Source organism: Hippocampus guttulatus, chromosome 13 (assembly GCF_054856545.1).
Source record: "Hippocampus guttulatus isolate MCC_2025c chromosome 13, RoL_Hgut_1.0, whole genome shotgun sequence".
Classification (NCBI taxonomy): Eukaryota; Metazoa; Chordata; class Actinopteri; order Syngnathiformes; family Syngnathidae; genus Hippocampus; species Hippocampus guttulatus.
In genome coordinates, this window is record NC_141273.1 from 5,504,737 (window position 1) to 5,520,963 (window position 16,227).

Genomic DNA, 16,227 nt, shown 5'->3' on the forward strand with positions numbered 1-16,227 from the left:
AGTTTTGAAATCAGTCAAGTATTTGTTAAATTATTGCTCAAATGAATGTAAACAGGATAAACTTATTGCAAAATGTTACCGTTATTTATTACGTATGACAATTTGTGATGTCTGTCCAGATTTAAGCAAGGATCATGGAAGTTGACACAGATGATTTGCTTTCGGGCCACAAAAAATGACATGGCGGGCCTTGACTTTGCCACCTGAGTTTGAGTGTTCAATGAGCCTGCCACACATTTTTGGAATGTGGGAGGAAACCAGAGTACCCAGAGAAAACCCACGCAGGCCCGGGGATAACATGCAAACTCCACACAGGAAGGCCAGAGCCGAGATCGAACCCACGACCTCTGCACTGTGAGGTTGACGCGCTAACTAGTCGACCACCCCCTCAAAAAAAACATCAATTCCAATATGTCCCAAATCATCCAGCACATGTTGTTTGACCATTTGCTTCACAGCGAAAAAAAACGAGGTCCAAAGAAAACAAAACTTTAAAATGTGCTTTTTCAAGAGGAGTATAAATCCCGAGTTGTATGATGTGCCCATGCCTTACACCAAAAGCATTCACATCTGACCTGTCTTTTCCCTTGGAATAAATTACGAAATGTATAAAGAATCAAAATACTGTAATTTACTAAAAGCATCTACAGATTCAATTGACTTAAAACTACAGGATAGCATACTGGTTTGAAAACCCTCCAAAATGTAACGTATTCTACCAAACAAGCACAGCTCTATTATGATACATTTCATTCCAAATCAGTTAAAGGGTCATTATTAATTTGTTGCTCCAAACGGGGTTCGATAGCACCACATTACTTACTTGGACAATACATTTTTGGCTGGATGTAGCTAAGTAATAAACCTGGGTTTGGGTTTAAAACTCTTTAAAGCAATGTTTGGATGTCAGTGTTAGATTACCTAATGTGAATTATTTTCACATTCATCAATTTGATATGTTACCCCATTCTTTGTTTGACTATAACTATCTCAAATTCGCAATGGTATTTCACAGATTTCACTGGAAACATTAAGAGATTCTATAAAAAGCTTTTAATTCTGAAAGGTTGACAAGACAAATAAGGGGTACTAAATACAAAGCAAAGCAGTCCCACACGGATTAACTTGGAACAAGGATGTACCCCAAAAAAACAAACAAAAAAATCTAGTTGGATAAATTAAAGCATCCTCTCTGAATGAGTCACAATAACCAACTGGTAAAGAAAATTGTGCACTATTTGAGGACCAAAACAATTTAGCACAGAAGTGGCACTGCTCCACATGCACACCACATAGTCACTGCACATGCAATCACTTCTTAACAGGAGTCTACTTTTGGTTGTGGAAAAGGGTGGGCGGGGGTGTCTTTAAATCAACCCTCAATTTACATGTTCCCATGCTCATCAATTTAGTAGTAATGGACAACACAAACTTTTTACAGTGTCGCTGGTAGGCTGACAAATCACACTGAAAAGCAATGCCTCAAAATGTACCAAATCTGTAAAAAGAAAGAAAACGCAAATCACCAGTTTGTACATTCTAAATTGAATCATTTTATCACAAACATCAAGGTTAATGTGAAAAGGGTGGGGTAGGTGGAGGGGCGCTCCTTGAGAATTAGGACATCTGTGAGGGAGACACCTGGGCCTTCCTCATGGAGCGGAGGGCCTTCTCCCTCAGGTGTTTCTCCAAATCATCCAACGTGTCCTCCACTTCGCTCTCTGATTCCTGGAAAAGAACAACCATCTGTGATTATTATTAAACCAGGGAGAGAAACAGTCTGTCAAAAAATAATAATAAAACCCTATCTCCTACTTCGATGTTCTATGCCGTTTACTGAAATGCCACCAGAAAACCTCCGTTGCTAAAGATGACAAACAGACATAACCTTTCTTGATTCACCATCTTCATCCCCACCCTGGTTCTGCTGGGTCTCTCCACTCCCGGTGTTGCCACTCTTCTCCTTCTTATGCTTCTTGTGCTTCTTATGTTTCTTGTCCTTCTTATGCTTCTTTTCCTTCTTCTTTTTCTTCTTTTTGGCGCTGCCATCAACATCTGAATTCTGAAATTCAACACATTACAAGCCAATTACAAAGATTTTTTTAAAAAAACAATCAAGTGAAATTGTGACAGTCAATGTGAGAACGAGGATAAGCGGATCAGAAAATGGATGAATTTAACAACAGCACAGACTTAAAACAACTTCCCTAAATCTCTTGACACTGCACAACATATCTCAAAAATATCATTGTACTAATGGCACGTGCAATTTGCGTATTGCAAAGATGGAAGATTTATTTCAAATGGAATGCTATGCTTATCTGACTTTGACCAATCAGATGCAATCTTAAATGTGCATCACCACCAAAATTAACAGTATCTAGGGGCACTAACACTAACTAAAAAAAATGTCAAATCTTGTAATTTATTACAATTAGCTAAGAATACATTCAGCCTACTTTTTTAAAAAAATATTTAGTAACAAAAATATACTTTCTTCAGATACAGGTACATGTTTATCACAATAGTATTGATATAGCAATTTTCACATATTGTGCAGCCTTATTATTTATTACGATTTGAAAATAATCACCACTTTAGTTTGAATACCTTGCTAGGTGATCGGCTACCAGAGCCACTGCTTGCCTTTTTGGCTGGTGGGGGGGAAGCACTAGCAGATCGAGATGGTGAAGGGGAGGCAGATGCGGGGGCGAGGCTTTTCACTGGAGCTGGTTGAGGAGAAAGGGATCGAGATCTGGAGGAAACTCTTCTCAAAGGCTGAGGGCTCAGAGAACGTCTGTAAGATCAATGACATTGACATCATCAATGTCAACCTGCACAAGTTAATCACAATCGAGTTACTGTTACACTTCGATTCACACTCTCAAATACTTACTATTTTCTGTTAGGGCAATGAGAGAAAGAATTGACAACTATTATGTTTGTTTACACGTGTAATATTTTCTGTCATGGGAAAAAAATACATGGCGCATGTAAACAAAGTCAAGTAAAAAATTCTTTGAAATGTTTTATGTGCCTCCACTAATCTAAAACAAGGTGTTATGATTAATATGTGGTTCGGAATAAGAATCAAGCAAGGCACCTGTTTTTATCCACCTCAAGGGGTTGCCATTTTGTCCTGTACTACCAACTGGTGTTGAGTGAAACCGACATCAGTTCCATTTGAGCTCACCTTGCAAATGTCACATGCCCAAACCCAGAAAACAGTTGAACCATGCATGACCTTCGCAAGCAAAGCCTGTGGGCACTTTGATGTCCATTTCAGTCAACAGCAGTACAAGATAAAATGGCAGGCCCTTGAGATGGTTAAAAATGGGTGATTATGCTAAATGTTTCCAAAAACACAATATTAATCCGAATTCCATGCTCAGACTAGTAGAAGCGCAAAGAACATTTTGCAAAGACAATTTTTGGTTTGACACCTGCTTTAATGATTGTTGGAAGACATGCACACTGAGACAAATCTTTCTCTGTCTTCGATGTTTAGTGTAGGACACCCCATGTCACCAAACAGCGCAGTGACTTTGTCGTCCTGGTAATGAGCAAATTGACTGATTACAAGTTTGAAGACACCTATAATGCTAATTGGGACCAACCTTAGTATAACTGGCTATGGTCAAATCATTTTCAATCCTGTCTAGGTATATCATGTTTGTGCAGGCCTGTTTCATTAGTTGTTTTTTTTTTTTTCAAATGATTCTACTGAACAACAACTTAATAAACAATGTCTGATTTTCACTGGTCAAGTTTCCGTAAATTGTTACCAGTATTACTTGAAGCAGTATCATGTTTTTACCGCTGGAGGCTTTCATTAATAGAGGGGAACCAACAATTTTGTCCTTGTCTATAAATACTATATTGCATAAGCCAATCTTGTTGCGGAACCAAAAAATGTGCAAACAGTGTCACTTTTACCTCTGAATGTTGCGCGGTTCAGGGGTACGGGAGACTCTTCGGATAGGTTTTTCACTCTGCAATGGAGAGTGTCTCCGCTGGTTGGAGGATTCAAAAGGCCTCGCAGGACTGTTCGAATCTCTGTTAATGCGACTGCGATTTACAGGGGACTGAGAGCGCCGATTTGCTGCTGCAGCAGGGGACCGTGCATCCCGACTTAACCGGGCAGAAGAGGACTTGGGGCTTCTTCTGTGTCTGGGAGGGGATATTGATGAGGGTGGTGTGCGCCTCCGCTGAGTGGGAGAACTTCGGCGTCTTGGAGATCTTGAAGGACGGCGTTTGTGCCCTGGTGAACCACGTCTAGCAGGAGAGATAGATAATTTCCTCTTCTGAGGAGGTACGGGGCTGTAGCGGCGCTGGATTGGAGGAGAATAACGCCTGTTGGATGGAGAGAGTCTGCGGGGAGGTGGGGAAGGAGACCTGCAAAGCACCAAAGACATTTAGAATAGAGATTTACTGTTAATTGTACAGGGACAGAGAAGTACAGGTAACAATTATTTTGTCATTAACACCCTTTAAAGTGAAGTCAGTGAGTTAGTTCTTTCTAAATACATTATAAATGTTCACGGGTAATTTCTGAAAATGTTTTACAACTGACAACTACTTAGGACATAATTGTGGCGACATAGCATGAAGCTGGCATTCTCCATTTCAGTTTTCCTCATTTTTGGGGCGTGGCTAAAATTGGGCTCAGTGACAATCTTAGGCCCCTGGCATGAGTTGCCGCTCATTCGAATCAGTGTATCAATAATATACAGGACATCTCGGTGTCATTTATTCTCTAAATGTCATATATTCTGTGTTATTCAGGCCACCACGACACGTTGCAAAGTAAAGCATCGTGGGTACATAATTAGCAGTAAGTATGCAGGTACTCCAATGTGTCATCCTCCGGCCAAAAGATCTCAAAAAGATAAAGCAGAACCCAAAGAAATTTCAAAAACAGTAATATGAACAAACATGAGACATGCAAACCGAACCAAAGGAGTCAAAACGAAATGTTTAAAATGGTTTTCAAACTGTTCCATTCCTACAATGCATCATAAATATGTCAATACCTTCGTCTTGGTGAAGGGGACCTGCGACGCCTTACGGGAGTAAGGGAACGGCGTCTGCGTGGACCAGGAGATGGTGAACGCCTTTTCCTGAAAGTGAACAAAGAGTCAAATCAACTTTCCTTTGTCAACAAAAATAAAAATATATATATTTATAATGTGTCTTGCCTAGGAGAGGCCTCTCTCTGTCGCCTCCTCGGGGAAGGGGTGTGGCTACGCCGCCTCTTAACGTCACCGTTCCTAGCACCTGGTCCTCCCTTTGGTCTCTTGGATGCTTCGTCATCTGAGGAGGAAGATCCTGAGTCTGAATTAAAAAAAAAAAAAGTGTTATAGCAAAGTAGGGCTGGCAGAGTAAAATTCATCAATACCTGAAGATGACTCCTGATTCTGTCTACGATATTGTCGTCTTTGCTGCACAGAATCCGCAGTTGCGCCTTTCTCGTTTTTATCCTCCTCTGCAACATAAGATGATAAAATCTCCCATCAGTTACAAGTTCCCCTGACAAAGTAACTTCTTTCAGGAAACAGATTTCAATCATGTGAACTGACTTTCAATTTTAACTAATTTTGAATCAGACTTGCACCCAAAATCCCCATTTCCCGAATTATTTTGATGGTGGCGAACGAGTTCCGGTTGTATCTGAAAGCTTCTAATCCTCAGAAAAGTTGATCCTTTTAGTCTGAGTTCAGATGTTTTGGGTCTCTATTTTTTGAGAAAACAAAGTTTTCCCCAAAAATGTGACTTATTGTCCAGTCCATCCATGCATCCATTCTCTACCGCTTATCCGGGGGTCAGGTCGCGGGGGCAACAGTTTTAGCAGGGAAGCCCAGACTTCCCTCTCCCCAGCCAGGAGAAGGCACTCCACCGTTTTCCGACTGAGGACCATTATTAAAGGATTTGGAGGTGCTGATTTTCATCCCAACCACTTCACACTCTGAACTGTGAAGGGCAGCCTTGGCGGAGTCCAAACCTCACCTTAAATAAATCTGACTTACTGTTGGCAATGCAAACCAAATTATGACAAAGATGGTATAGGGGTTGGTGAAATTGAAGTCTTCGAAGTATTCTGCCCACCGACTCAGTTTCCCGAGTTGAGGTCAGCAGTGCCCCATCCTCACTAAGCAGTGTTTAATGGTACACTGCTTCCACCTCCTGAGACGTCGGATGGTGGGCCAAAATGTCCTCGAAGCCGGTCAGAAGTTGGCTTCCATGGCCTCATTAAACTCTTCCCCATACCGGAGTTTTTGCTGCTGAAGCTATGTTCCGTTTGTTTAGCTGGTACCCATTAGGTGATGGGACTCCTCCTTTAACTTAACGGCATCCCTAACAGCGATTTCGTGGGTTGCTGCCAAGACAAGCACCGACCACAACTCCAATCGGCCACCTCAACAATAGAGGCCGGCGAGCCCCACCTCCAGAGGAGGGCCCCAGTGACCAGCATCCTGGCAAGGGAAAACTGTCTCCAATATTTTTATTGTTTATAAGGGGTCTGTGAGCTGTACTATTGTCCAGTATGACTTCTTTTCCATTTCTTCATGATTCATTTTTTGAGTGGTGCAACTATACTCGAAGTTATCGTGCAAAAAATACTGCATTTATTAATTTCTTTACTGCATGACTTAAAACAGTTTTTATAATGGTCCATGAGTCCATAATTTAAATTAACCATAGCTTTGTTTACTTCCATTAACTGCATGTCTGATTAAAATACTATAAAGTTGTTCAACAGCTGATTGCTTTTTCTTGCATGACTCACTTTGCCACAACTATATGGCCACCTGTACAATCTGATGGCATGCATCATTCTTTTCCTTACAAAGGCAAAAATGCTCAATTTTGACTGAATTGTCAGAGATGATCCTCTCAAACACATTTAAATCATTATTCCATCAGAATTGAAGAGATCCAAAGTACCGCTTCTAACATAAAACTGTGATTTGTGTTTTACACACTTTATTTGATGCCACGAAGACTGCTATGAAAACCATAGCTATCCCCTATTGGCACCAAGGACCATAGCAAGGAAAAGGTTGAAGACCTTACCAGATGATCTGACAGGAGACGCTGACCCTCTGCCCCTTCTGACCCTTGGAGAAGGTGATCGCCTGTCTTTCCTGGGAGGGCTAATGGCATCAGGAAAGTGGGGCTGTTTTCGTGGCGGCGTGTTGGATATTCTTTTGATTACTTTTTTAGGCGAGTGCGAGCGAGAGGAACTGCTGCCAGAGTATGAAGCAGAACGAGATTGTCTCCTGTGGGTCATATATGACACAATTAGACCGACAAGTGACATAACCCATGAATTTAAAACACTAAAGCGGAGACTTTCAGGTATTATATTTCACAACGTTAGAAAGCATTGGCAAAGACGAACCTACGGACAGGAGAACGCCTGTGTCGGTTTCTGGAGCTGGGAGGGCCCCGTCTGGGTGGGCTTCTTCGGCGCGGAGACATTCTCCTTCGGGGACTCTGTCTTCTACGTGGAGAGTAAGACCTAAAAGAGGTTAGAGGATAGTTAGGTTAAAGTATGACATCTTTTGAAGACGATTCAACATATTAGTTTAACAGAAAACAACCTTGAACGAGAACGCCGTTTGCGGTGGCGAGAATGAGAACGGGAACGGCGCTGAGGTCTTTCCTTCCTACTGTCCTTCTCCCTTTCCCTGGACTTGGGCCTCTCCTCATTCTTATTTTTGTCAGGTGGGAGCTCCTTGTCTTCAGTAATCGTGTCTGCTTTAGCCACCTCTACAACAGATTCGCTGGAGAAAAGAGGGTATGTTTTGTTTAGATTATTTGTTTACGAGTGTAGAAATACATTGGCAATAGCATAACTTCACTGTGCTTCCTTTTAGTTGAAATATAACTGATGCAGAGGAGATAGTTTACCACAATCTCTGAACTACACATCTACCCATTCGGACAAGCAAAGTTTCAACACATACCTGGTGGAAGACACTTCTTGGATGACTGGTTCTGGCATGGCTCTTCCTGATGTGTCAGGCTCCAATGGCTGCTCCACAGGTTTTGTGGAAAGCTGCATCAAGGGTGGAGGAGGTGAGCTCCCACCAGGTAGAGTGGCTTTACGTCTTGGGGAGCGTGACGGGGTTCGTTTCCTTTCCCGCCTCAATGGAGACCTGCGCCGTGGTGACGGAGACCTGCGCCTTGGTGATGGAGACCTCGTCTTGCGTCTGGAGATAGAAAAGGTTAACAATGAGTTGGATCAAAACAAAACTATGCTACATTCATCTGACTCTGAAGAAGAGGAACTGCATTACCTTCTCGGGCTCTTTGACTGAGCCCTCTCTCTTGAATCCTTTTTCTCCTCCTCCAACTTCTTCAGAGAAGCAAGCTTCTCCTGTTCAATCTGTATGAGGTGACAATACTATTTGACACCTCTAACAACTGAGCATTTTAAATGTTTTCATTTGTGTAGTCAAAAATGCAACGTTACTGTTTGCAATTTCAAGAGAACATCCAAAACATATCAGACTATATTACATTTCACAAAACGCCATTGAGACATTTGACATATTTGTTTTGGACCAAAAGGTGTCTACATCTCACCTGTCTCTGCTTAATTTCTTCTTTCTTCTGCTCCAAAAATGCGGTTGGGATGCCAGCAATGTTCTCCTGGGCACTCAGCAACAGGGGCCAGAGGTCTCTCATGAACTCTCTGGCATTTTTCCCATTCAGGAAACCCGTCAAGTTAATCTGCATCATCTTGCTATCCGGGTGCTGCTAAACACACGAAGAAAGGGAGAGAGAAAGAGAGAGACAGAAACATAATGCTGTTGAAATAATGGCACACAAATATAATTAAGAGGTAGGAGCTCTCAATTGGGAGTGCCTAGCTTTCATTTTTCTAGAATATACAGTACCTTTGATTGTTTTGTTAACTGTAAAAAGAAATGCTTCCTACTCAAATTTATTTGAATAAATAAATAAAACAGAGTCCACTACTGGACTCTGGCAACGAGTTTCATTTGAACTCCAATTGAAAACTGAAAGCGGAGAAGAAATCTAGCTGATCAAATCTTGCATGCAATGTTGCTATCATATTCTAATTGCTGCTCCTCTACATTCACATATACACACAAAGTATATATATACAAAAGAAATGATCTTATCTTGTATATATGATATTCATTAAAATTATGTGTCCTTTCCCATCCCATTGTACAATCTCCCCACAATCTACAACTTCAGATTTCTAACAAATAGCCACAATACAGAGTGCATTAAAACCCAACACTTTTAAGTACAGTTCCGGTGTCTTCAGTGAGTCCCGTGGGATCAGTGGGCATGGAGCTCCCTTGGCTTGCTTCCGCCTCACTACTGCTTGAGACTCAACCACCTTGAGCTTAATGTTATATCATTTATCTAAATTGCAAGAGACGAACAAGCAATAATGAGTACAGAGCAACACAAAAAAAAAAAAAGCGTGTTATTCAACAATATCAATTATCATTAATCTTTCTTACCATGGTCTATTTGTAATACCATTTAACTTAGCAAATCTAGGCAGAGCTACTGGAGGCACACATGAATATGTGGTTAACTGCATCTTAATGTACTCCCCACAGGAATCCGCAATTCCACGATCGCAGAATTTGCCGCAGATTTCGAAGCTCACCGTGCAAGAGAAAGAAGACAGCGGAAATAAGGGCAAGGTGCAGAAGATTAGATTTACATGTAGTTTTCATCCCGGCAGCTAGACGTCCCGGTCGGATAGGCTATGTTCGCACTGCAGCGCGCGATACCCAATTCAGATTTTTTGTTAAATGTGCTTTTTATGTTCCTGTTCACATTACACAAACAAATGCGTCCTCTACGTGAATTGAACACGTCCATAATGTGACACGCCTGCACACAAAGATGAAACACGCAAAATTCAATGACATGTGGCAGTGATTACAGTAGATGATCCAACGTGTAGGGATAGTGTCCAACCACTCATGTGCCATTGAACGGTAGTCCATGGACTGGTCCCAAGTCGACTGGGAGGGATGTGGGGGAAAAAGAAAAAAATTAATGATTTCTTTTTGGGGTGGGTGTGAACGTGTTATTAATATTATATATATTTTTGTGTTCATGTACAATACATCCTACACATCCTCTCATTCTCACGTCCACAAAAAAGTATTTTGGAAAATGAAAAAGTAGGTCAGCTTTAAACTACAGTGGCGCATGACCTGCATCACAGAAAGCTGTTAATGGTCAGCAGACTGCAATTGCAGCTCACAATCAGAGCCTTTGAGATAGATCCTAGTTTTGGTTCATGTTTGTGCAATCAACAAAACACCAATGACATTAGCAAAAATGGGAATCTGTAGAGCCGAGGCGGCATTTTAAAACACGCAAGCTGTGATAGTGATGTTTCTGCATGAAACACTCTACAAAAGTGCGTCTCTGCTCCCTGTGTCAGGTCTCCCACTAAGATAGGCAGTGATTTCCTTTTCATAAAACTCAGAGATATGTCTGCCTTGTATCTATCTGGTTTACTCTTCTGTTTTGTTCATGTTAGGGTCTGTGATGGCTATTGCAAATTGTGGCATGAGAGTACACGTGTGTGTACGTTCGCATGTGTGACGTGCATGAACTCGTCAATTGTGGAAGGTTGGCTGCTTAAAAAGCAGCTCTTCCGTCCAAAAAACTAGGGCACCCCCAGTGTAGGGGCTAATTTTTTAATCATCTTTTTTCAACAGAGGAGCGAGGAATTATGTGGAAATGAGGCACCGCTTTTCTTTCTCTTCATTCCATGAAGCCGTCCGGTAAAGATGACCACACGCAACAGAGATGTGTACTAAAGATGGCGTAATAAATGAGCGTTCTGTCTGGCTGAATTACATTTGCTATCATACTGTATTGCAGGATTTTTACAATATCCAGGTCAAGTGGCTAAATTACACTTCTAAATTTTGCTTTAATATCACTTCTATCTACCTCAAACCCAGTTTGGTGAAATGTTTTGCACTTTATGAGTAATGAAAATAAAAAGTTCATTAATTATAAATTCTTCTTCTTCAATAAATCTGCCCTATAAAGAGAGAAAATACTGATGTTGATTATTTTATAACCACAATGTTGCAGTGTTTTGGTTTAGTGGATAATTTCTTAAAAGAATTTGTATATCATTCGTACATGAATTCGTTTTATAACTGGGTTATTTTAGGTTGATATTTTTATGCCCTCCGAAAATCTATTTTTAAGCCGCAGAATCAAGATCTCCTCTGAATCAGGATTGTTCTCCGTGGACTCAACACTTTTTCTGTGCAGATTCCTGGGGGGACTATCAATGAACATATTAAGTAGAAGACTGGCAATAGACCTTCAACAAAATGAAAAGAATATCAATGTTAATGCCGCTCCTCTCCTCAAATAGGCAGACAATGTGACCGAAAGAATAAATAAATAATCTTGCCAAAAGTCTCTATTTCCGATTTTAAAATGTAGCATACTTTGTAACATAGAATGAATAACATGCACAGTATGTCCCATAAGTGTGCATTAAGTTATTCTGAGTGACTAATTCCAAGGATTCATTCTTGTTACAAATTCATCTGTCTGAAGTGCAGAAATAATAAGATACGCAATACCTACTGGGTTGGGTATACAATACATAATGTGATCAAACACACCCATCTGTATCACAACCAGGGCAAATATACATGCTACTCAATTGGAAGTTGGTTGAAATCATTCAACCTTCATGCTAAATTAGGATACGGTACTTGTAAAAATGTGTTATCTATTACAATTCCCTCAAGGCGGCAACTTCAACTACTTTTAAGGGATCTGGAAGTTTTAATGAGCTGAATAATCCTAGGGAGGATATAACTATGGCATTTTTCAGGTGTGTCGATCACTGGCATAATAATGATCCCTGGATATAACTCACCTCAAAACACACACTGCATCATGAAGGGAGAGTTGGGCTCAGTGACTTTGGGCTCAGGAGAGAGCTAATTAGGTGTTGGTGCTATACTTCTGATGCAAGGTATAACATCCATATTGGTTCAGGCCTTTTAAATCATAAATCACATCATAATTAGAAGTATGCTGAATAAAGTCACTTCGTTACATAACAGCAAAACATTGTTATAATCACACCAATTGCTAATTTAACCACTCAATTAGTCTAAGATGAGCACAATGTGACAATTTCCCTTCTTTAATGAGAAAGCACTTCCCTCAAGTATACAGTTGTGTCAAAACAAAGAACCACAATTAAAAGCATTACCTTATCATCAAGCTGGTTAAATATGAACTCTATGACGACATCGTCCTCGAACCCCAAAATCTCTGTCACCCGTTGAGTAATCCATGGCTTTACGACTTCGAGGTTTACTTTGGTCATATCCACCTAAAAGACACAAAGGCAAACAATGAAATCATTCAAAAAACGATGTGTGCCTTTTTTTAATGCTCCCTCACCTCCCTTCCGGCTAGAGAAGCGAGCTCTAGGGACATGGAATGTCACCTCTCTGGCAGTGAAAGAGCATGAGCTGGTGTGCGAGGCAAAGCTCCGACTAGATACAGTTGGGCGCAGATTCCAAACAGACCTAGGGCTCTTGTACCGATTCCAACTAGTCCAACCAGTTAAGTTGAATTCTTTTCCAGTGAGGGTTGGACTTTGCCACGGTAGCCCATTTGTCACCAATTCTGTACATAAACTTTATGGAGAGTATTTCCAGGTGCAGCCAAGCCTCAGTATTGCATCTCTGCTTATTGTAGATGTAGTAACGTTGGCTTCCTCAAGCCGACTAAAATCACATCACTTATATTGGTTCCGCTGTAGTAACTGCATTTTGTTACTATGTGATTGTTCAGTAAATTATTTGAAGAAAGATTTGAAACTATATACATAATCAAAAATCCAAATCCAAATATGTGTTAGCATTTAGACTTTTCAGAGCAAAGATTGATAGAAGAGATTTCAAGGGCAATTAGGCCTTGTTTTTAGATTCATGGATTCAATGCCTTCAAAGACTTTTGTCAGGATCCACAGGAACAGTGTATAGAGTTGTAGCAGTCAGACAAGGCAAAAAAATACTTGCAGCTTGGAAGCAAACATCTCTGGCCTAAACCTTTGCCAACATGTTCACCAGTCACTTCTTAACTGGCACCATGACTTTGGAAATTTTTTGCACAATAGCTTTCCACCAGCCCCCTTTCTTGACAGAGGGGAAAACAATATATCAGTCACCTCATGCCGTTTGTTTCTGAGTAGGTATTAATCCTGAGTTGCTTTTTTTTTAATAGTCACTAGAGGGGGTCTGAAACAGTTTCAATTGGCAGCACTTGCTATTCTTCTGCAAACTAGCTCATCTCTGTTTGCAGTCATGTTGGTGCAAGCAGTGCACATCAAAAAAAAATAAGTGAAAAGATCCTGAGTAATGAACTCTGATTAATAGATCAAATTAATTAACCCTTTAGTTGTAGTATGTATGCTTGAGTTGAAATATCAATGACGCCAACAAAATTAAGATATACAAACTGTAGATGGTTTATACCTTCTTGTCGAGACATTCGGCAAATTTCAGCTGCTTTAACAGTTTCTTGTGCTTGTTGCTAAACCGGTTGTCTTGCTCCGCGCTTGTGCCCTGTAGAAACAAATTATCAAATGTTAGCTAACCATTTAAAAGTAGCAAAACATGACAACAAGGTGGGTAGTAATGCACTGCATTTACTCTTGAGACCATTCAATGCCAAGTCTCAGTAGCCCAACAAAGAAGCTACATTTACAAAGTGACTTTTTTAATATCTGTTGGAAGACAGAAGCAACAGAGGATATCAAAGGGATGGCACTCTCAGTCAGATGAGGCACAACACCACAGGGCTCACATTCAATCTGTTTACTCTACAGACGTTGAAAAACAACAGCTACATCTAGGAAAATAATCTGTCGTCAAGCAAAATAATCTGTGGAAAAAATTCCAGTTAGGTCTACTTTGGTCAATTTGAAGTCACAATGTTGGACAATATCTGAAATGAAAATTTCTAGTCTTTATTTTTGTCAGTTTGATGCTCATGCTCTAATTAAGAAAAATAATCACGTATTACACCGAATTTGAGTTTTAAAATATCGCTTCTGAATATGATTCTGAAATAATTATTTCAAGGACTACTTTTAACTTTTGCTTGAGTCACATTATTCTTAAGGCAACAGTATTCTTGGTAGAGTACAATTTTTTGCCTCTGGTACCACCATATGTAAGGCCCATATACTAAAGTGTCACTTATCGGGATCTATTTGAAGAAAAGTATCTGAAAATTCACAGAAAAAGGACTATTCCCACATCCAAGGTACAAGTTAGAAGATGAGCGTAGAGTCAAGTTATCCTGATCAGGTTCATTTAGTAGGATTAAAAATATGACATTGGTAGCAATGAGCTAGCATTAGCTCAATTGACGAATTATCTTAAATTTGGAAATTGAAGACAAAGCAGCCGATAGCAAGCAACATTGTGCTTCATATAGGCACAGTAACAAATGTTTCATCGGTTTGATTTTGCGGCAGACATTACTCGCTACGCATGTATTCTGACATTTCAGTGTTGCGGCAACGCGCTCATGGAGACGGAAACGATCCACCACCCAAGCGCCATCTTTATTAGCGAAGGCTAGCCGCTTTCATGTAACCGGCGAAGCAAAGTTCGTGTCATTTTCACTCTAGTGTCACGTGAATGTCACTCCAAACGCAATTCGGAGCCGTGCAACACCACGGTACAAGTTTAGCTTTCGTTTTCTAATCCATGTGAGAACCCTTTTTCGAAGAGTTTTAACCGAATATCGAGCAAATTGCAATGTTGGCACGTACCAGTTGATAGTCGGTACCCAAAAATACAAGGTAACTCAATAGCGACAGGCCTGATAGGTAAACGTCAAATTAACAGACAACGCTAGCAATAGATCAGGACAGAAACCTGGAATCGGTTTTACAATGACTACATTTCTGAGCAACTTACGCGGAAGAATCCCGCGTCCATGGTTGAAGAAAATAGATGTTAGAAGACCAGTGAGTGAAGACGTGTGGCACCAGCCTCGTGAAGATTGCGATCCTGCAGGAGGCAACGTGAATTACATCGGCTGAAGCAGCTTGGCGAAAGACAACAGCTCGATTCCTCCAAATATCCTCTTTAATGCCCTGACATAAACAATACGTGTGCCGTGTCTTTGTCCGGCCGAGAAACCGAACCCACGCATGCACTTTGTTACACATCTGTATATCTCGCACTCATTAAAATCAAAATTTTGTGACTCCCTTGGTCCAAACAGATATCTTACCACTTGTTTATTTGTTTGCTTTTCGTAGTTCAATTTTCAGCTGGGGGAAAAGGCAAATAAAAATACAGTATAGGTCTAAATTTTGGACAGCGTTTGGGGATTCGCCAAGACATAAAGACACCACCAGATGTCACCATTTACAAGTTATGAATATTCATGAAATTTCTACAGTACAGTACCAGTCTCACAAGTGGGTGGGTCATTCCAGAATTGGAGGACATTTTGCGACCCACGCATCAAAATTTGAAAATAAAATTACAAAATACTAAAACGGTAAATTTCTGGGTACATTTGCTTGTCCCGAGTCCAAATCTAAAAAAACTAAGAGAAAAGACCGCTTGAAAATAGTTTTTAAAATACCCGATAAGTGTGGAGTATCCCCAAAATGTTTTCTCTTGTCCCATTTCCCTAATGACCAAATTGAATCTCAAATAAATCAGTTGAAATTAAATTTTAACTTGTTTTTTTCATCTTAATATGAGTATTTTTTACTTAATCTTTTGTCTTTCTTCCTGGAGGATGGCCAAGCGTCCGCAGGCTTCATGTCTTTGTAGTCCGTCCAGCATGGGCATCACCTCGCCTTGCTTTTTCCCTTGTCCGGACTGCTGTGGTTTGCTGGAGGCCGGGGGTAGCGTTGGGGGATGCTCGTTGGTCCATGATTTGTTCCTAAATTATTCTTAAAGTGTGTTTCTTAACATTGTGCAATATAATACACCGTATGTATCAATTTTGTACCCCTGACAATAGTCCTTGCCAGCTTGGAAACACACCTATATAGTGGAAAATGTACAAATATTTCGCCCTGCCTCAGTGTGAAAAGTAAGTGTGTGACATTGGCTCCAACTGAACCCAACTTTGGACAGTGTAGTAACAGTACTGAGTGTTCGAATAACTTAAATCTTCTCCCTAAGC

General features: G+C 40.5%; 1 protein-coding gene across 3 annotated transcripts; it reads right to left on the reverse strand.

Annotated features, from left to right (window-relative positions):
• Positions 1-1,034: 1,034 nt before the first annotated feature.
• On the reverse strand, positions 1,035-15,114 carry srrm1 (serine/arginine repetitive matrix 1). 3 transcript variants are annotated; one of them, XM_086126874.1, is made up of 16 exons: positions 14,997-15,114; positions 13,542-13,631; positions 12,269-12,391; positions 8,593-8,763; positions 8,304-8,392; positions 7,971-8,216; positions 7,605-7,787; positions 7,403-7,522; positions 7,075-7,280; positions 5,399-5,485; positions 5,199-5,334; positions 5,034-5,120; positions 3,937-4,395; positions 2,611-2,797; positions 1,889-2,062; positions 1,035-1,728 (listed from the first exon to the last, which is right to left on the reverse strand). In XM_086126874.1, exons 1-16 carry the CDS (start codon positions 15,015-15,017, stop codon positions 1,618-1,620), a joined length of 2,490 nt encoding a protein of 829 aa, XP_085983000.1. In that variant the 5' UTR covers positions 15,018-15,114; the 3' UTR covers positions 1,035-1,617. The 3 variants fall into 3 exon arrangements, with proteins under 3 accessions (XP_085983000.1, XP_085982999.1, XP_085983002.1); XM_086126873.1 differs by having other exon boundaries at positions 8,593-8,766; XM_086126876.1 differs by lacking the exons at positions 12,269-12,391; positions 13,542-13,631; positions 14,997-15,114 and adding an exon at positions 11,927-12,029 and having other exon boundaries at positions 8,593-8,766.
• Between the last annotated feature and the right edge of the window lie 1,113 nt (positions 15,115-16,227).

Excerpts from the sequence above, each read along its gene's own strand:
- srrm1 (XM_086126873.1), bottom strand. The coding sequence starts at position 15,017 with ATGGACGCGGGATTCTTCCGC. Across the intron at positions 13,632-14,996 it reads TGGACGCGGGATTCTTCCGC|GGCACAAGCGCGGAGCAAGA; the intron begins GTAAGTTGCTCA and ends TTGTTTCTACAG. Across the intron at positions 7,523-7,604 it reads AAACGGCGTTCTCGTTCAAG|GTCTTACTCTCCACGTAGAA; the intron begins GTTGTTTTCTGT and ends AACCTCTTTTAG.